The following is a 21,722-nucleotide window of genomic DNA, read 5'->3' as shown; positions in this document are numbered from 1 at the left end:
TCAAGTTTGCAAAGAGAAGATAGAGATAGAAAGAAGAAGGAAAAGAAATGTTTTATTAAAGTAGAAAGAGACAAAGAATTGGAGAGCTAAGAGAGAGGGAAAGATGGAGAGAGAGAGAGGGGGAGCAAGTAGACTAAGAGAAATATATATATAGAGAGAGGGAGAGAAGACAAAGAGAAATAGGCAAGTACACTTAGGGGGTGTTGCAAGAAAATATTTGCGATCAATTGCAAATATTATGTTGCAATTTTACAACTGATAGATCAACGTTAGCTGTAGCAAATCAGATTAAACTTCTTATTTCAAGGAGCAGATTAGCAATCAATCTTTAATTTTCAATTAACTACAAGACATATGATTGATTTAGGGACCAAATATAGACTTGCAATTGATCGCAAGTTTCTTGCAACACGCCATTAGAGAGAACAACGTACAGAGATTTGAAGGGTTCAAGGACAAAAATATAAATGCGTTGTCAAATGCCCTTCATAACAAATTAAGACACTCAGAGAATTCTTTGTCAAAAATTAGTGATTCAAAACAGAAGTTTTGTCTTCGAGTCGGGACAAAAGACATGTGTGACCTACCACCCCAAAACCACCAATAAGTCACCAGGGAAGGTTCTCCGTAAATAGCCAAAATAGTAATTTAGTCTAAAAAAAACCAAAAATTGAAAAAATAGCTTATCTGAAAGAGCAATTCTAGCAATTCTTCATACTGTGAAAGTTTGAAGTTGTAATGTTGAATAAAAAGAGTTTCTCGGACACTACTTTTGCAGACTACTTGGAAGTTTCACTGAGAATACAGAGTATACACATCTCATGCTTGAGTAAACCCAAATCTTCAAACCTTGTTTTCTCCTTATCTTTTAAGCTCTTGCTGAATTTCCTCTGCATTCAATCAAATAGTTGTAATGGTTATTGTTGGTCGCTTTTAACATACTATAAATATCATTTTAAAGCTTAGGGAATGAATTTTCAAGCTCAATAAATATCTCAATATTCATTTTAGTCAACTTATTGATGGCTTTGGGGTGGCAGGTCCGATATTTGCAAGTTCCTAGCTACAAAACTTGCCAAACTCCTGTTCAGGTTCACCAAGTTTGGACAAAGACCTCCCAGCTGTTTTTTGTCGATCATCTTTTAAGACAGTCATCAGACAAGACGAGGGTTTTAAGAGAAAATGGAATGCATGAGTTTTATTTTCATTTAAATAATCAAAATTTATAAACAATACAAAATCTGTGTAGTCACTTAATAGTAACAATAAATAATCATAAATATTTCCAAGAGGAACTAGATATAAAGCATATAAAATCAAAATGCAATTTCCAAACATGAAGGACTAACATTAGAAGTTCAATGAATTTACAAAGAAGAGCACAATTATGTAATTAACAATGCATAAATATACACCTATAAATATTATATAAAAGAGTTGAATTTAGCAAGGAATAAGTTGAGCAACTGACGCAATATGATTCAATTGGAGAATTATTTATTGAAAACATGCAGATATTTAAATATCAAGCTTGTCTAGTTAACACAAAAAGGACTGAACTTAGGCAACAGGCACCTCCCATCAATTTTTCACATTGTGTTCTTAAGCATAGAGATACATGCAAGGCACAAAATTGTTGAAAGGCAACTTTTGGACATCATGGAGGGGGGAGAGCAATATTTCTGAAATATCCCAGTTGCCATGTACATATAGGCATAAAGCTTCCAGCCTCATTTCTTGATGATATCTAGATTACATGTACATGTCGGGCAAGACATGCTTAACCCTATCTAGGCGGGGGTATTTTGGGAGACCATATGACCGGCAGGGGCCTTGAGATCTCGGTCGTCAATTGGAATTGCGCAATCACGCAAAAAAGTGCCATGCAGGTTATCTGGGATATAATCTACTAAATACTATATTAATCAATTTCATGCAAATTGCTATTGATTGATTATGCTAATTTTTGCAAAGTTAGTATGCAATATCATACTTTTTTTTCCTATAAACTCCCAAAATGAAGCTCCAATTGTTCAAATTTTTGGTGCAGAAACTCTTTGTGGTGTTCTTAGCAAATGTAGGTGAAAAAATTGTGATATTAGATCAATTTCTTATGGACTAGCTTTTGCAATTTCATATGTACATTATTCCTTTGGTCCTTTTTTTCATTGTTTTTTTCGATGAAATTTTTCTGGGACTCTTTTAAGATCATACACAGCATAAAATAAATCAATTTAGACCAGCAAAACTAAAAATAATCATACTTTTATGATTTTTGGTTGAAAACACATTTTGGATTGACTTTGTAAATGAAATCACAGTTTTTGGTCAGACATGCTTTTACAAAATGTTGCATGATTTCGGATCCGCATACCTGGGCAACGCAAATTTGGTCTCAGAAAATGCGCAAAACTTGAAAGTAAAAAGTCAGCGAGCGGCGCGGTAAAAACTTCGCGTGGCAAAAATATTACACGAATTGTTGAGGGGGACCTCTGACCCCCTACCTAGATAGGGTCAATGCATTGGAATGTGACCCTTATCCCCCTGCGTAAATTCTCAATTTTGGTTTCAGAATCAGATTGCTGTTTGTCGTCAAAACTTCATGAAGACAAACAAAAACCTGCAACCTCTAAACTTAAGAGACAAAACCATTTAAACGACATGGATAGACTTTATTTTTTAGTGCCAATGCATTCTAGTTGGTGGTTATTCTATTTCAGTTCAGTCTACAATAAACAAGATACGAGGGGGATGTTTTCATTAATTTTTGTTCAATAATTGCTTCTCACGAATTTGGTCCTAACCAATCATACAAGATTTTCAGTAGCTTACAACAGCTGCCAATTCACTGACCAATCACTTCAAGAAACCAACCCCTACTAAATCTAATCAATGTCTGTCAAAATTGTCATCACTTTGCTTCATATGTTGGGACATTTGTTATATACATATACTACATAGTAAAAAGTAAATTGTGCGGAAAGTATAATGTAGTCCGACAGTTCCACGACATTTGATCCAGCAACACTTTGCTCTGATAGAAAGTCTGCACTTTAAGTCAAACATAAAATTCAACCTCCAAAACAAAATAAACCCTACAAAACCTTAATATCCTTACACTTTTCTGAACCAAAAACTCTATTTCCTCTGAGACAGACTGAAGCAAATGTGGCAAGAGCAAATGTTGTGTCACCAGTCCGACTCCCTATTTTCACAAGTGCCCAAATAGCGAATCATAAACCTGTATATGGACGGAAAATGATCATTAAAATGGACGGAACTATCCAAACATTGCCCTGGGAAGCTGGGTTGTTATTTTCCATAGGCGGCACCCGCTGGAATTTTTGGTAGGCAAAATGAATAAATATAACAAAAAGGACCTGCAATTTGTAGTGAATTCTTTTTTTTTTCGCTCAACAAATTTACAGCCACTAAAACAAAATGACTTTCATTTTTTGGTGAAACCCACGTGTTTTGCTCGTCACATGTATATCAGCACCCCCGGTAAAAAAGTCATTTCCAGGGCCCTGCTATCAAACTTCCACAAGTGAGAGCCACAGACATGGCAGAAGCGTCTTTTCATCAGTAATCATCCACATGTCACCGACTTGCACATAGCGATATCATTTAGAACAAGAAAGGGTTACCAGTCTTTGTTAAAAATCACTGATAAAGCTGTTCATATAAAGAGCAACTCTAATATGCTTTTCACATTGCATTTCCTTAACCCCATACTATCCTTAACCCCGGACTATCCTTAACCCCATTCTATCTTTTTTTCGATTCACACTGTCTTTCTTAACCCCATACTATCTTTTTTTCAATTCACACTGTCTTTCTTAACCCCATACTACATGTATCTGCTCAACCGTGGTTAATGCCTTAACCCCGGACTATCCCTCAGCTCATGAATACTGATGATTTTACCATACAGAGCGGGATTAACGTGCAATTCGACTTCTGTGATTGGTTAATGCTTAGCCCCACTCTCCTTAGCCCTGTTTCGTTTTCACACTGCATCTCTTAGCACCGCAATTGTGGTGCTAGCACCACAATAAGCCGGCTAACCCTGCTTTTTTGCAGGGCCAGATAGTACCGTACTATTTACCGTGCTAGCCCACTTTGCTAAAACGTAGTGTGAAAATGAAGTGGGCTAAGCTTAACCACAGGAAATTGGTGGGGCTAAGACCCCCCTTAGCCCCACCAATTTAGGACAAAAAGTACAGTGTGAAAAGCATATAAGAATGACTGGTGAACTTTCTTACGTGCTTCATAATCACCAATGAATGGTTAATGGTGAATATAATTTATCACAAGAGAGGGTCACCAGTTATTCGTGAAATCGTAATGTACGAGTAGCTTTAAATGAAACGCCCACCAGGGGCCCGTCTTACAAAGAGTTACGATCGATTCAATCAATCGCAACTCTGGAAATCCATCAGTGTCATAAATTTTTCAACAGGAAATTTGCACATTTAATGTCCTTTGTAAACAAAGAGAAGCACAGTGAATTTCTCAGAAAATTAGTGCATGAATATACATCATAGTTAGAAAATATTTTGAACAAGTATTCATAATGCATGTTGACGTTGATTGCCGTCCATAGTTGCGATTGATCGGATCAATCACAACTCTTTGTAAAACAGGGCCTAGATGAGGCAGTGCCTTTGTCAACTGGTCGAGGATTCTTCATCTGAAACTTTTCCTGATATTGTGAATGACCTGTCTGCCATACATGTACCAGTAATTGATGTCTCCTCTCGTCTGCGCGCAGTAACCCGTCCTGTTGTTGTTATAGCAGTAGATCGACGATATCACTATGACGATGAAAACGGTTACCAGGAAGAAGATCAACATCAGAAGGACCGTCATGACCCAGTCATCTGGTGAGAAGGATGGAAAATTAATAAACTGTAAAGGTTCAATATGAGACTATAACAGCAGTAACATGCCCATTCCAACGTTTATACAGTATAAAAGTTTATATCAATAATAATGATAATAGGGATTTATATGGCGCCATCTATCTAGAAATAATCTATTCCGATGCACATTGTTATTATTACCCCGGCTTTAGCTTCAGCTGCCTTGCAGTGCTCAGTGCATTCAAGGAATTAATAAATCCTGCCGGGTACCCATTCACATCACTTTGGTTGAGTGCAGCACAATGTGGATAAAATTTTTTGAAGGAATTTTTTGAAGGAAACTACGCCATGGCTGGGATTTGAACCCATGACCCTCTGTATCAAAGTCCGGAGACTTATCCACTGGGCCAGAATGCTCCAAACGCTCACAACTCAACGCTCAAATGCTGAATATAAGACTATAACAGCCGTGACATGACCATTCCATGTTTATAGAGTAAAAAAAGTTTATATTGTTATCAATATAATTTGTTGATTTGTATAAAATAAAGAATATAAACATTGTGTATCCTGCAGAGTCTGCAGGGGCATACACTCATTGAAAATTTGATCAAAAAGTGGGCCTTCACACTTGACTAGAGTGAAGGGTTTTCACTGAGCAGATTACATCATTCACTATCATCATTCACTATCATGCACTATAGAAATATGATGTAATTTTTTTTGCATTCCCATCAAGACCAAAGAATAATGATTATTTAACTCATTGAGTGCTTCGTGCATGCTACGTATCCTACTATAACATGCCACACTCGTGCTCGCACGCCTACTATTGATTGCTTTGTGCTTGCATTGTGTCCTACCCTCGCCTGCTTCGTGCATGACTGCGCACATTCGGAATAACAATCATTGTTACGCTGTTTTGCACTGTATTGCGCATCGCATGCACGCCATATATTAGCACTATTGTGTGCAGTGCGAACTCTGCTTTCTGACAGATCAACTTACGCGGTTTACATTCGACTCTTTCGAGTATTTCTACATTTTTTACAAGATATGGCTCCGCCTCTGAGAGGAAAGAGACCCAGGTTTTTGGATCCATACAAAACACTCCACAAAATGGAACTACTTGATACAACTCATATTTTAGCGGTAAAGATAATAACCAATCCATATAATGAGGACATCATTATGACATTTCCTACAACTTTACTACACAATATTTTGTGGATAAACTAATCATTAGAGAGTTACAAGCAATTGTAATCATGACTATTGAAAGGAGTGAATACGACTCGCGATCCCAAAATCAATGTGGCACAGGGGGGTTTTGTGGCTGGCACAGGGGATTAGCATCGGATTAGCACTGTGGCATTGGGTTAGTAGTGTGCGTGGCATGTTAGGAGATATAAAACATCACCCAATAAATCTGCTTTTAGGACTTTACCTTCTTTAAGTAAAATGTTTGGGAAATATATGGCACACATAGGCAACATGTTCCTGATTTGTTCCATGGACAATTTTACATCATTTTGAATAGTAAAGCCATGTAAATAGGATTTTAAAGGAAGAAAAGTACGAAAATGAAGTTAATTTGGTTTTTATTCACCTCGATCCTCGAGTGAAGTCGGTTCCAGTTCTCCTTGATGAATCCCTTCATCCATTGTCCTGTCAACACCATTCACTTCTTTGTCATCAGCGCTCGTAAATCTAAATGTTCAAATACAAAATAAAAGCCAAAAAGCTTTACAAAAATATGTTCAATGTCATACATGTGAACAATTCAATTTCTTATCTCATTTTCGTACTGGTTGTTTCCTGAAGTTTTTCTCAGTGTTACCAAGAATTCTAATAAATAAATACATGTAGAATATTTAATGCGAGTCCCCCAAAAAATCAAATTCTGTATAATAAGGATATAGCTGTGCACACAAACACTTAATTCTGTGCAAAAATATTACACTATATGAATCTCTTTTTTTATTTTTACTAACAAAGACCTAGAATACAAATACATTTTAATGTGAGTCCCCCAAAATCCGCATCTTATAAGGATATAGCTATGCACAATATCTCCGTGCCAAAATATTACATTACGTCAAACCCCCGTTTGAATAGAGACCGCAGTTCAGACTGCAAACTGCGGTCCCATACCCCATTTTTCATTTGAAAAATCTCAACAACATTTCCAACCCCGATAAACCCATCTTGGCCAGGTAATCCCCTTGTCTCAATTTCACCACCACAGGCCGTGGTGGTGAGCGTTGAGCCAAGGACGAAATGATAAACAACAGCTGTGCTATTACGTAAGACTTGTCTGCCTGTAGAAGGACCTTCGGAATGAAATTATTGTATTCGATATTAATCACGTTTTCAAAGGCATATTACATTCAGACATCCAATATTAGTCTATTTTCAATTTTGAACGAAGAAAATCGACCTCGAAATAAGGAAAGTATGCGGAATAAAAATTCTGGTATGCTTAGCATGGAGGGACCGCGATGCATCCCATAGTTTCTGTCCGTCCAGCAAGAAAATATGGGATGCATGCCGTTCACTCGCGCAATGATACAGTCCTAACGTTCGAAAAAAAGAAGTAATGGCATACCAACATACAAAGTATAATAATCATGCGGCTGATATGCAAATATGAAATCATTATTTTTTTTTTGGCAAATCCAAGTTCTTTAGAGGTAAAGAAAAATAAGTCTTGAAAGAAAAAAAATAAGACAGCCAGAAAGAAAGAAAGAGATAGAGAAAGAAAGTAAGAAAGGAAGGAGGAAGGAAGGAAAAAAAAAAGAAAGAAACAAAGGAAGAAAAAAGTTGCACTTTCATGTATACATGGAACTCCATAGTAGGCTCTAGAACTACACACATTGCAATCCATCGTGTGTGGCCCCCTGCTGTGACTGTATATGCTGCGATGTGTTATCTTCGGACCGAGGTCAAGAAACAGGTGTTTCTATACTTAAATTTCATGCTTGGGGCAATTAAGGGTTTGTAGTACTTGGAGAAGAGAATTGATGATAAGGGAAACTGGGGTATAGCTGCTCTCAAACGGAGATTTTCGTCATGCACTAACAGAATTTCCTTCCCTTTTCTCTTTAACTCACCTCTGCCTTAGTTCTGGTTCATTATTGTCAGGTGACACATCATGTGATCTCTCAGACTTCAATACCTCCTCTTCTTTCTCAAATTTCTGCATAGCATCTGTATGCAGGAAGGTTGGAGGGAAAGATTAAGGGAAAGAGGAAGAAAGGGACAAGGAAAGCGAGAGAGAGAGCGAGAAAGAGCAGAAAGAAAGGAAGATAAAAATTGTGAGAGGGAGGGAGAAATAAAAAAAGAGAGGGGGAAATTTAAAAGAAGAAAGGTGTGTGTTAGAGATGGAGAGCAAGAGTGAAATAACACAAGAAAACTGAATTGAAATTGAATATAAATCTAATTTAAATTGAACTTTAATCGAATTAAGATTGAACTGAAATTTGAATCGATTTTATTTTGAATCTGAAAGCGAATTTGATTGAATTTGAATATGAATTCTATCTAACTGGAATTACATTGAATTTTTTTGGAAATTGATTTCACTTGAAATTTCTCTTTAAAGTGACATTGAATTGAAATTAGACTGAAATTGAATTTTCAAACCAGCATCCCTCCTGATGATAATATCACAATTCTAACCTGAATATAGCTTCTTGCCTACATCGGCGTATATGACAGTAAATAGATCCAGTGCAGCAACAGTGATGGGATGATCTTCTCCGTATTCGGTCTGATACATCTTAGTTGCTTTCCCACAGTAATCAAGAGCGAGCTGTAGCCTGAAGAGAAGAGAAGCAGTAACAATAAAGTCAGTGGGGGTGTCGGCTTTCATTCGTCTACAAGCACAGACTCATATCTGACACTTCAACCAATAACTGGTCTAGAGTCCACAGTCCTTATAGGGTTAACCATCTGCCAGTCATAAATCTCAATCTACCATGGTTCGACCATGTAGGATTAATATATACAGGTGTACATGTATATAAAACAAATTTATGAGAATAAAATAAAGATCAACAATAATTCAAACAAAAAATTAAGAAATAAGAATGAATGCATAATGTGGAAAAACCTACTTCCCCTCCCGGAGACAGAGTCTAGCCAAGTTCTCAAATTCTTGACCTTTCTTAGCGTCAGGTGAAAGGTCATCATCAGGGTCACCATTCTTCTCATTGCTCGTCTCCTCATCAGACCCTTGAATGTGTTGTTGATTTTGATGTTCTCCATCGCCATCCTCAATATTTTGTCTGTTCTCAGCTTTAGAGTCTGTTAAAAACAAACAGATTATTGAACATACAACTATGGTGAGATGTCGCTAATGAGCTGTAAAAACTTTTTTTATCTCTAAATTTTCATTGCAGAGGACAACAGTTCTAACTAAAGATACATCGATCGTGGGAGGGAGTATCTTTGAATTTATTGTTTCCACACAAAAAAAAGGTCATAGGAAAAAATGGCACAGCACAAATGTGACCAGCCATGCTAAAATTCAAATTGAAATTTGGAGATTTTCATTGAGCTTGAACAAGAGTGTCGCTAAAGCGAGCACATAATACGCCCGCCTGTAATGTGTAAAATGGAGTTATTGGTCAAGCAAGAAAAGTGGAAGGTGGTGACTTCACCTTTGACCTTCTGACCTCAAAATCAATAGAATTTCTGGGATCCATGTTAGTATTATACACACTAAATTATATGAGCCTAGGTTAGGTTAAACTGAAGTGCGTTTACATGGAAAAGTTAATGGACGGATGGACAGACAGACGGACACCAACGTGATACCATACTAAGTCCCGTAGGATGAGCGTATAAAAAGCATATTTCTGGGATTCATGTTAGTATTATACACACTAAATTATATGAGCCTAGGTTAGGTTAAACTGAAGTGCGTTTACATGGAAAAGTTAATGGACGGATAGACAGACAGACAGACGGACACCGAGCGTGATACCATACTACGTCCCGTAGGATGAGCGTATAAAAAGCACCAGAGATTTAAAATGATATAACTTGCCAAATTGATCCACTTTAAGTCTGCAACCCTCACAAGTACTTGATTGAATGCAGAAAAAAAATCAACATGAGCATACAAAATAAGGAGAAAACAAGGTTTAAAATTCAGGATTCACTAAAGCCTGTGATGTGCACACCTTGTAATCTAGCTGAAATTTCCAAACAGTCTGCAAAAAAAAGCTCTTAACGAATATTTCCTATATTGTCTTTAAGATTTTACAATATTGAATGGTGACAGTATGATGAAGAAGGAGAATTACCTTTTTTTCAGATAAGCTAGTTTTCTTTTTGAAACACCTGCCAAGTCATTACTTTGGCTTTTACATTTAAGCCTATCCACAGTCTTACCTGTATCTTTCGGTACACAGACAATATCAATCAGAGCTGTTTCATAGTACATTTTCTCTGCCTGGATGAAATATACAGCTTTTTCATCTTATGGATTATGTTAAGAAATAACAAACAGACAGAGCTTCCACAATTCAACAAGAGTGAAAAAAAAAAACCTGAGAAGCCTGAGATTATTTTTTGAGTAAATGAACATTTGTTTAGGATGCAAGCTTTCTTACACGCTAAACCATCAACAATGGTGGATATCATTTACGAAAAGAAAGGATCACCAGTCGTTCTTAAAGTCGCTCTTAACTTACGAACAGCTTTATGAAACACCAGGTGAGGTGATGGCTACCTGGCAGGATTAATTCCTTTAATGCCTGAGCGCTGAAAGGCAGCTTGAGCTAAAGCCAGTGTAATAGTGATAGCAACGCGCCTCAGAAAATGATATTACTAGATAGATGGCGCTATATAAATGTCTATTATCATTATTATTATTTTTAGACCATATGGAATGTGGCCAACTGGAATGTAGCTGAAGCCTTTGTCTACAGACCAATCAGCAATTTACTGCTAAGGATACATTCCTTCTTCTCAAAGTAAACATCAGCTATGGCGTGAAGGCACTTTGGTAGCTCCTCGAAGGAAGACCCCTCCGCCAGACCCGTGATGGCTCCAAGATAACACTTGAGGGCTCCCTCCATATGACCTTCTTCTTGGCATCTAGCGCCCTCTCGGTAGAGGATCGACCTCTCAGGTCGTGTCAAGTGATGAAGGTCACGACCCAGTAAAGCTTTGATATTATCTATACAGTGTGAATGGGAAGGAAATCTGCTTACAATAGGGTGTTGCAATCAATTAAATTGCAAATCAATCATTAGATTTTGAATCATTACAAAACATTTTCCTTACTTGCAAGCTTAAAGTAACCCACCCCATGCCATACAAATCTCAGATTTTTTTTCATATAACTATAGGTGGGCTATAAATGGGCGATATTTCAATACCAAGATCTCAATTGAAGCAGTTTGTTGTGCTGATAAATATGACACAATTTCAAAGGAAATTAGCCTCATTTTTCACCCAATTTTTTTTTAAATGGCATCATCTCTATCAGCAGAACATTCTGCTCACTCATGATATGTAAAGCTTGATTCTGAAATATCACACATGTTTACCCCTCTTTTGCCCACCTCTAATAAAATGTGCTATTCTTTAACACATTAACAAATCAAATTAAAATGAATGGGGTGTCACAAATAAGCATAATTTATGAACATACCATTCTTGTCGGAATCAATCTCTCTGGTTTCTGATACAGTGTGTTCATCCTGTTCAGTCAAAGAATTAGAATTTGTTTCATTTTTCTCTCCCCTGTCAGGGACTTGATCCGCATTGTTGGCTTCATCTTCAGGAGCTGCAGATGTCCCTCTCTCTACATCAAGAGCTCCTACATGTACTTGGTGATGCTTGTCACCCTCACTTACTCCTGCATGATCATCATTCTCTATGCCTTCATCATTAGAGTGCTTCTCCTGCAAAACTCCAGGAGATGGAGGGTCTTCCTTCTCATGCTCTGCATCCTGTTCTTGTTTCGAGTCACGTTCTGCCTTTGGATCCAGCACTATTTCGGTCCTTTGGTCTGTATCGCCACCAGGTCCAGGTTGGGCTTGGCCTTGTGATGCTTGTTCCATATCCTTGGTGGGCTGTGACATCATAGCTTCTACAATTATTAAAAGGGAACAGTGAAAAAAAATCACTGTGATAAGGTAGGGCGAGGGGTATTGGTTCAGGTTAACTGATAATATTGTTCATCTTTGCCTAGTTTGAGGAGTACATGTAAATAGCGATGAAAAAAAAGCAAATATGCTAGATCAATTGATAGGCTACATGTACAAGTATGCAAATGTAGACCTACATGTACAGAGATCTACAGAGAAAATACAACACAGATCACCATATTAGATCTACATTTAGACAGGTATGAGCAAGTCCAAGAATTCGCGCGCGTTACATATGGGACATTTCAGAGGCTTAAATGACCTGAAAAATAGTGTTAAATGACTTTGATTAGATTGAATACCCTCATGATGGTAGACATCTAGGAGAAGAATAATCATGCAAAAAATTGTGACATATGACCTTGATCTTGACCTTTTAGAGCAAAAAGATGCGCCGTTACGTATGGGACGCAGAGAAAAGGTCAATTCCATTGTGACTTATGGGACATTTGATAGTTTTTTCCACATAACTAAAGTACATATCTGAAATAGTAGCTGCACAAACATGGATTTACTTTGTTAATCTCTAAGAAGAATACTGAAACTTACTATATACAAAAATGTATGCTTGCAGCTTGGTTTCATAGGGTGCTATATCTTCAGAAGTGTCATTGTGACTTATGGGACATCGATGGACCACACAAATTGAGCTCTTTTGTTCAAAGTGCCATATCTATCTCAGTTTTATGACAATGTTTTTAAATTTGGACTTGGAGATTCACCAGTGATAGTGCTCACAAACAGTACTTGAATTGGACTAGATTCATTTCATTTGTTTCAGTAGTTGTGTGCAATCGTGTGTGACTTATGGGACAAGTGAATGTGACTGATGGGACCCTATCTCATTTCATGGAATTTACATTTCCTCTCAATAACTTTTTAAGTCAAACTTAATTTCAGCATGAAGAAATATTCCCTAATAACATGACACCTTTAATAATTCATGCCATGGTGTCAGAAATACATTCAACAAAGGGCAGAAACATCTTTTCATGCACTTCATGAATATAAAGGGAACATTAACCCCCCCCAAAAAAAAATACTTCCTAACTTGTCAGCAAGCTTTAAGAACTGTAATCAATTAAGTACAAAATAATCAATAAACAATTACAATCATAAATATTTAGCAAACAGATGAAAAATGAACAATTAGAAAGAATGTACATGTCCAACCATAGAGATGTATATTATTGACACTAGAGGGCGGACTTCATCAAATTGCTGTGATTCCATGTATTGCGCAGCCGCCATCTTAAAGAGGGCAAGAGCGCGGATTTATAACACACGGCTCTATGGGAGAATATCACATATTTCACTTTTTTACATTATATTTTCAATTTAATGCTGTATGCAACGTTAAAATCACAAGGCAAAACATTTTTATGTTAAAATATATGATAACCATGCATATTTTATAAAGGAGATGGACTGAACATCCAGAAAACGGGGAAAAATAGGTTGCTGTACGTGCATTACCTATGATGTAGATCAGGGCTTGGTCTGAAGTTTCCCCTCCTTTCAGTTAATTTTGAGGAAATCAAAGTAGAAATCATATGGTGAATCACTGATAATCCCATTAAATATAATATTGGAGACTATGCGACGTTATAGCTATATTTAACACCACGGGTGTTAAATCTAGCAGCCCAATCAATAAAGGACCACACCATCTGGTGTTGGAGTTACACTGCCACTGGTGTTAAGATTACCAACATTTAGGATGTTAAAATATACCAACACCAGCTTTGGTGTTGTTTCACGGTTCGGATTCACACCATTTGGTGTCCGATTTCAAGTTCTTCAACACCTGCAGCCTGACGGTGTAACTTAACACTAGGGTATTTTTTTAAAATACCCCAACAACAGACAGTGTTGAGTTACTCCAGTGAAGTGTAACTTCAACAATAATTTTTGTTAAAATATTTCTATCCAACACCTGTCACGGTGTTGTTTCAACACTTCTGAGTATTTGGTGTTTATTTTACACTCTAAGTGTTGTTTCAACACAGTATATTGCTTGAACACTGCCGGAGTGTCAAATGAGCACCATGCAAGTTGTTTCAACACTTCTGATTATTTGGTGTTTATTTTACACTCTAAGTGTTGTTCCAACACAGTATATTGCTTGAACACTGCCGGAGTGTCAAATGAGCACCATGCAAGTTGTTTCAACACTTCTGATTATTTGGTGTTTATTTTACACTCTAAGTGTTGTTTCAATACAGTTGAGTATATTGCTTGAACACTGAGTGTCAAATGAGCACCAAATCAAGAGAACATATGAACACTCTAAAGTGTTAAGTTGACCCTATCTTACACCCTTGTCACGGTATATGCTATATGATGGCTTATATATTGAATAACTACTACTCAGTCGACCTCGTCGTTTTTCCCCCGTTTTCTGGATGTTCAGTCCATCTCCTTTATAAAATATGCATGGTTATCATATATTTTAACATAAAAATGTTTTGCCTTGTGATTTTAACGTTGCATACAGCATTAAATTGAAAATATAATGTAAAAAAGTGAAATATGTGATATTCTCCCATAGAACCGTGTGTTATAAATCCGCGCTCTTGCCCTCTTTAAGATGGCGGCTGCGCAATACATGGAATCACAGCCGCATTACGCGCGCGTCAATGCGAGCGATTACTCTAGTGTCAATATATAGCTCTATGACATGTACACACTTTCAATTGTGACTGATGGGACAAAATGATAGGACATATTTGTTACATGTATGGGACAAATAAATGTTGCTTTTCTCTATCTGTCTCATACAGTATGGTAAGAAAATGGCCTTTTCAGTGTATTGTATGTAAGCAAATTAAGACATTAATGCTGCCATGAAGTATATCAATATTCTTGTTAATATACATGTATTCTCTGTCATGTCGAAAGCTGATATTTTTCATTAGTTGTTGATGTTTATAATAAAACAAATAGAAATCAGTGCACATGCAAATTTTTGACAAAAAACATGAAAATTTTGGCATAAATTCTTTAAAAAAAATATTCTACTATCTAAACTACATGTATACTTGTAAAAAGTGTATTCATTTACATGGAAGATTTTACCATTGTCTCTGCAAAAAAATATTAAAATAACTGATTTTCATGAAAAATCCAAGATAACCACCAAGATGGCCGCCAAAAATTGCCAATTTTGAAACCTATGGGACACAATTTGGCAAAGGGTACATCAAGATTCATTAAATATACACTTTAGGCCATACAAAAAAGTTAGTTAAATAATATATCATGGGGTGCACCCTATCACAAATTCTTTTTTTTTGCCAGCTGCTTGGGTTGTTATGTCATCTCTTTCATAGAAATTCAGAATGCCTGTATAAAGGACATCACCATTTATAGAGTACCGAAGCGATGATGTCAGCTGCCATGGTGTCATGGCGGCCTGGTTCTAAACAAAATAACCAGGGGGCCGTTTCATAAAGCTGTTTGTAAGTTAGGAACAACTTTAAGAATGACTGGTGATCCTTTCTTGTATGCTAAAACATTGCCAATTTATGATGACATTTACCACAAGGATCACCGGTCGTTCTTAAAGTCACTCTTAAGTTACGATTAGCTTTATGAACCAGTGCCCTTTTACAACTTTCAGAATTATGGTAACAACCAGGGACAACACACATCACCATTTTTGCAAATACAAATAGGTATTGACGATCATGCAGCTGCGACTCAGTTTAGAACCGGCCGATTCGATGTCATGACATTGTGACGTCACACTTCGGTACTCTGCAAATTGCGCATGTTACTTTCTATTGGCAGGCGGCAGGAATGATTCTAAGAAAACTTGATTGCAAGCTTCTGAACAACTTTTTGGCATTCACAGGGGCTGGTAGGGAGCGCTGTATGTACCCTTTTAATATCTCTGCTCATGGTAGCCTTATGCATCTGAGGACTGTTGCTCTTATTTCGACAGGATCCATAGGATCGCTCAACTACAAAATTTGTGACTGATGGGACATTGCAATAAGTTTAGTTTCCATGGAACTATATACCAAGTTCACATCATATGTCAAACAGTTGCTGCATACCCCAAGGAGACAAGAAAACCAAGAGAGTGATCTGGACCTTAAAAAAATGAATAAAAGCTGGGGTGAAACAAACCCAAATCACCTGTACTCAAGCTTTGCATTTTAGCGATCACATCCAGTTTTCTCCTTTTTTTGGGGGGGGGGGTGAGCACACAATCCAAACTTTTTTTTGTTCCATCCACTGCCTGTGATATTCTAACTGTTTTTTTCTGACAGTCAGCATACTGTTCTCCAGCTTTTAAGCATTCTCATCTCACTCTTTGATGTCATGGACAGCTTTAAGGTGGCATGGTTTACGAACTGTATGTGTGACTTATGGGACATGTGACTTATGGGACTTAAATGTATGTCCCCCCAGTATAGCTATTTCAAGTCCAATACAGATGCAGCTTGATTTGTTGAAGCAAGCATGTACTGTGGTAGATAAAAAAGTCCAATACTTGTCTGCAGGAGTCTATGGCAGCACATGAGGGAAACTTAATGCTTAAAACTGTGACTTATGGGACATCAAACAAACATACATTGAAATGTATTTTGTGCCTCACTGTTTCACTGCAGCATGTAAAACAATACAGCTAATGGTAAATTACTGCTTGGAAGTCACATGGACAGTAGAATTTTTCGTCAGCACCCTTTGCATGCCAGGAGCCAGGGATGGGTCAAAGTTGTACAATTTCTATGAAATCTTAGTACCAAAGTGCAACAGAGTGCACATTGTGTATTTTATGAATGAATGAGGGTATAGTAAATATAATTGTGTTTTTGTAAACCTTAAACTGTATACTTTTAAACAGAATAAACAAAATTGCTCAGAAAAGAAATTTTTGAAAATGGAAAAATGCAACATTTGGCTGGAATTGACCAAAAGACAATTTTTAATACATTTCTTTCAAGTTGAGAATTCTCTAAAAGTATTTCACTTGACAACTTGAAACTTAGTGTGATAGAAGTCTCAATACTATAGTATATTTATGGCAAGTTTCATGTCATAAGCCAAATCCCTCTAATTACAGACTCTAATTAAACAAATTAATGACATGTTACGTATGGGACAGTTACGTATGGGACATTTTGTCCCCATAGAGAACGTACACAATTTTCCCCATAATTCAAAAAATTGAAATAATTTAAAAAATGGAAATAACAAGAGTTTCTTTCTTATTAAATGTTCTACTGAGACATATTTGATATCACTGAAGGGGAAATTAGCCATTTCAACCTTTTTATTCCTTGTTTTTCATGGTTTTATGAATTTCTTATGTATTTCTATTGTTTTTATTTTTTCATATTTTTCCATTTTCACATTTTTTTTTGCTTCAATTGTATTCATTAATCAGTATTCATAACAAATCAGTGTTTAAAAACTAAAGAAAAGGTAAATAATCAGTTTTTAGAGCACTCTTCAAATTTGTTTTTCTCCATTCACTTTGTACACAAATCTCCCCATTGACATTGTGTGTAAATGTCCCATACGTAACATTATGTCCCATACGTAACAATTTTTTAATTAACTTTTAATTAAAAAGTAAACTCCATTTTTGAAACTTTTTGTGGTATAACATTTTCATACTTAATAAATTAGAACTTCCCAGAGATGCAACAATACAAGTATTGTTTTATGAAAAATGACTTAAAAAAACATCCTCAAAATGTTACGTATGGGACAATCCATCCTTGGACAAGACCTAATTTGCATAATTAATTAGATGACACCACTTTTTTCTGCCAAAAGTAATAAGATGTAAGGGGGTCCATGTCCCACCTATGACTAAATCTCAGAAGTTTTGTTTTCATTTTCTATGAGTTTTTATAATTGTCCCATACGTAACGCCCATTTTACTTATTATGCAGATTAGGTGCCCCAAATTAGCATAAATATGCATATTATCAAATTTTTCTTAATGAAATTTTAAAATTCAACATTTTGGCTTTCTTACCCCACCAAAGAAAACTTCTTAAATTAAAGATGAAATTTTCCCTTCCAGGGTGACCTTTTCTTGGACTTGCCCGTATTAGATCTAGATCTAATTATTTAGATCTGAACACAAATTCTAATCTACAAGCTTCAAAACATTCACTTGATAATGAGAGTGATCTAAATCATGCCTTAAGTTAAGCCTACATATTTCAAAACTGGGTCAATGTAAACCATATCCTTTGTTTTACCTCTTTTCTTCTTCTTTCTCATTTTATTCCTTAATCTTAATTCATAAAACAAAGGAAGAAGAAAAATCAGAACATAGAAATATATATAAAAATGAAAAACAGAAGGAAAAAGATGAAAGAAGAGTTAAAACATAGAATTTAAAAACACAGAATTGACAGAGGGAAAGTTAAAGGTCAACTCTACCTCAGAAAAATGTTGTTTTGAATAGAGAAAAATCAAACAAGCAGCCATAATGCTGACAATTTTATCAAAATCGGATGTATAAAACATTTTAAAGTTGTATATTTTTTCACAAAATAGTTATGCACAATTTAGTCACATGGTCATGGATGCAAATGAGAGAATCGATGATGTCCCTCACTCACTTTTTCTTTTGTTTTTTATTGTTTGAATCATAGCTATCTAAAATTACAATATTTCAATTTTACAGATTTGATAAGGACCAAATTCACTGAACCATACACTGTAAATGTTTCACAATGGCAATTCCAGATGTTCAGGGAGGAAAAAAAAAAAAAAAAAAAAAAAAAAAATATTCCAATTACGATTTTAATTGAAGTCAGTGACAGTGGATATGGTTGGAACTACCCCTTTTCAACCACCTAATCTTCTAAGCATCGTATCTGCGAAAATATTCATGAATTTTACCCAGTTTTCGTCTCATTTGTGCAGAAAATTAAGCAGATCAGAATCCCATGTTTCGCTCAGCTCGGCGACTCTGATTCAATCAGCGTATCACTCACACATTGTACGAGGTTAGTATGTACTAACCTCGTACAATAGACCGTGTTTGACCCTGGATTTCAAAGTAGTCGGCAAACATCGCTTCATTGCTGAAGTAATATTTGCCGAAACTCCTTCTCGCTACGCACCGGGGCTCTTGCCGGTAAGTAGCAATAGATTAAAGAAATATGAAAATAATAATAAAATAATAATCATTAAAAAAAAACAAATTTCGCTTACCTCGGCCTCGAAAGTGACTTCGCTTGTCTCTTCCACGGAAATACAAGGAAGCCCGTTGGTGGCGCTAATAATTTCACAAACTTGATTCAGCTCCTCGGTAATTTTATAACTGTATCTAAATTCTTTGAATGCGCAATCCTTATGATTAATTTACTAATTATGGGCACCAATGAATGAAATACCTTCAAAAACATAATTAAAGATTATTATTGGTGATGATAACACTTATTTGCAATGAATATAAAAAGATGACTAATAAAAAAAAATGAAAATAATATACATGCCTGGAAAGAAACCAGCAGTACAGGATTTAACGAACGTCAATAATACGTGTACGGTATCCCAAAGTCTATACAATGAAAAGATTGGACACTTCACGGACTTCGCGTAATGCCTTGCGTCGATTTGCGTGTAGAAGTAGTGTAGGTGCCTAGTCTTTCCCTTGTCGTGTCTTTGATATGAATATAAATCGCGCGCCCTCTTTAGGCGAAAATTGATATCCGCGCTGAGCAGTTTTCATCTCCGTAAAATCTTCACTAAAGATCAAGAAAATATACATGTTTTTTAAAAGAAACTTCAAGGAGAAGTCACGGAAGGATCTAAATGATTCGGTAAGTGTCATAGCAGAATGTGATATATAAAATTTTAAGTATTATTTTATGTGGGCAAAAGCCCAGAAGAATTTAACTGTGTCGTGTGTGTCGCGTTGCATTCGACTGATATTCCTTCGCACGCGAGATGCTTTGAACCCATGGGTGTCTGCGTATATATCGACGAACAACGAAAACGACGATTTTCCACTTGCTCATTTGCACCCGTCTTTTGAAACCGACCACCCGCGGTACACTACAATGTAAGTTTACGGCCGATTCTTGTCGCGGTGGCGAAATATTTTTACTCTTTCAAATCAGTTCTACGACGTCAAGATGCTAAATGATCGCCTCACTACTTCCACTGTGAGCTCCGCTAATGATTCGACGATGGACGGCGGAGATTTGTTCTAAAGCCATTTCCTATTGGATTTCTTGGTTTTTCAGCGGGGTTTGGGTTTGGTCAATACAATTTTGAATAATTCTGCTAAATTTGTACTTTTTGTTGCTTTTTTCTCATAAAATCGATTCCTGTCGTTTCTATGGACACCGCGCCTACTCTCCCGCGCAAGGTGGTAAGTTTCAAAAGATGTGGTTATAAATGTGGTAGTCTCAACATTATTCACCATGATTATCTTTCTCCAGCTCCCCTTTCTCTTTCTCCTCCTTCCCCCCTCCCTGTTAGGCATATTGTAATGTTCTTGCTGACAAGGAGCTGGAACGAGTGGTATGATGGCTCAGTCAAATAACCTTGCACTAGAAGTCTACAGAGATGCCAAGTTCAAAAAAATGTAATGCGTGAGATTTTCATGACTCGACGTCTCTGTGCGCGCGCGGTTAGTACTTACACTTGTACGTTGCGAAAAGGTGCGCGCGCAACGTGCGCGCGCATGAGATATGGGCTTCAAAACCATGCGATGCACGCACGCTATTCATCATACTAGCTGTGCGCTGACTGCACTTTTGATTCGTCTCGCGTGCCGGGCTAGACGCGAAGGCGGTCGGCCAGTCGTATAATCTGGCGAATAATGCTACTTTTTCTCTTTTTTTTCTGTCGGGTCCCGATGCGTGAGAAAAATGGGTGCCATGCGTGAGACGGACCCTGAATGCGTGAGTCTCACGCACAATGCGTGAGACTTGGTAGCTCTGACATGTCTGAGTCTAGTAGGCCTTAGTCTTGAGGACGCAATGATGATGATTTTTTAGATATGTCTTACATTCTTTCATCAATGATGAAAGAATGTAAGACATATCTAAAAAAATCATCATCATTGCGTCCTCAAGACTAAGTAGGCCTACCCATTTGTTGTGAATTGTGTACAGACGATCAATTTTATTTTTTAGAAAGTCATGTCATTTGGAAAAAAATTACAAGCGAAGTTTCATCAATTTTTACTAAATGTTAGAAAATATTATAGAGAACAAAATAGAAGATGAATACAACTACTGAATTCATGTTTTTAGTGTAATCGCAAGACAAAAAAAGAAGGCTTCAAAAACATCCGACTCCCATCCTGCTACCACTAGTGGTTAGGCCCCTACATTAAAATGCAAATGTGGGACTGGGATAGGTAAAAAGAAAACAGAGTCTCAGAGAATTTCGAGATCAATTCTCGATCCATACATTGCAATATTGTTGGATTTGATATGGGGAGAAAACTACCGAAGTTTAACCAATATAAATTTATGAATGAATAATTTGACACATCTAACTCAAAAAACTTTGTAAACTTACAAACAAAATTGTTCCGAACTTACGATTTCATGAATTGAAGAGTGGTTTTGGCGTCCGTAGTTATGACCTTTGACCTTTAAGAAAAGGTGCTTTCCCCGATCTTCCTAATTATGGATGTTGGCCCGGCTGAATAGTGAATGCTTCTTCTGTCATCTGTCAGGGTTCCGCATATATG

General features: G+C 36.7%; 1 protein-coding gene across 3 annotated transcripts; it reads right to left on the bottom strand.

The window, feature by feature from the left end:
- Nucleotides 1-4,493: 4,493 nt before the first annotated feature.
- LOC121417143 lies at nucleotides 4,494-21,658 on the bottom strand. 3 transcript variants are annotated; one of them, XM_041610731.1, is made up of 9 exons: nucleotides 21,571-21,658; nucleotides 11,533-11,973; nucleotides 10,834-11,055; nucleotides 10,266-10,352; nucleotides 8,984-9,173; nucleotides 8,547-8,686; nucleotides 7,979-8,075; nucleotides 6,475-6,575; nucleotides 4,494-4,883 (listed from the first exon to the last, which is right to left on the bottom strand). In XM_041610731.1, exons 2-9 carry the CDS (start codon nucleotides 11,966-11,968, stop codon nucleotides 4,690-4,692), a joined length of 1,467 nt encoding a protein of 488 aa, XP_041466665.1. In that variant the 5' UTR covers nucleotides 11,969-11,973; nucleotides 21,571-21,658; the 3' UTR covers nucleotides 4,494-4,689. The 3 variants fall into 3 exon arrangements, with proteins under 3 accessions (XP_041466665.1, XP_041466666.1, XP_041466667.1); XM_041610732.1 differs by having other exon boundaries at nucleotides 21,548-21,635; XM_041610733.1 differs by lacking the exon at nucleotides 21,571-21,658 and adding an exon at nucleotides 19,223-19,241.
- Nucleotides 21,659-21,722: the final 64 nt, after the last annotated feature.

This window comes from Lytechinus variegatus, chromosome 6, assembly GCF_018143015.1.
Source record: "Lytechinus variegatus isolate NC3 chromosome 6, Lvar_3.0, whole genome shotgun sequence".
Taxonomy (NCBI): Eukaryota; Metazoa; Echinodermata; class Echinoidea; order Temnopleuroida; family Toxopneustidae; genus Lytechinus; species Lytechinus variegatus.
The sequence above is the reverse complement of the archived record's forward strand: the minus strand, read 5'-3'. Positions and strand labels throughout refer to the sequence as shown.

What these genes read in the sequence shown, in the direction of transcription:
- LOC121417143 (XM_041610731.1), bottom strand. Translation starts at nt 11,968, where the DNA reads ATGATGTCACAGCCCACCAAGGATATGGAACAAGCATCACAAGGCCAA. An exon ending in CTGTGTACCGAAAGATACAG is followed by an intron (nt 9,174 to 10,265) that starts GTAAGACTGTGG and finishes TGTTTTTAACAG; the next exon opens with ACTCTAAAGCTGAGAACAGA. An exon ending in AGGCAAGAAGCTATATTCAG is followed by an intron (nt 8,076 to 8,546) that starts GTTAGAATTGTG and finishes TCCTGCATACAG; the next exon opens with ATGCTATGCAGAAATTTGAG.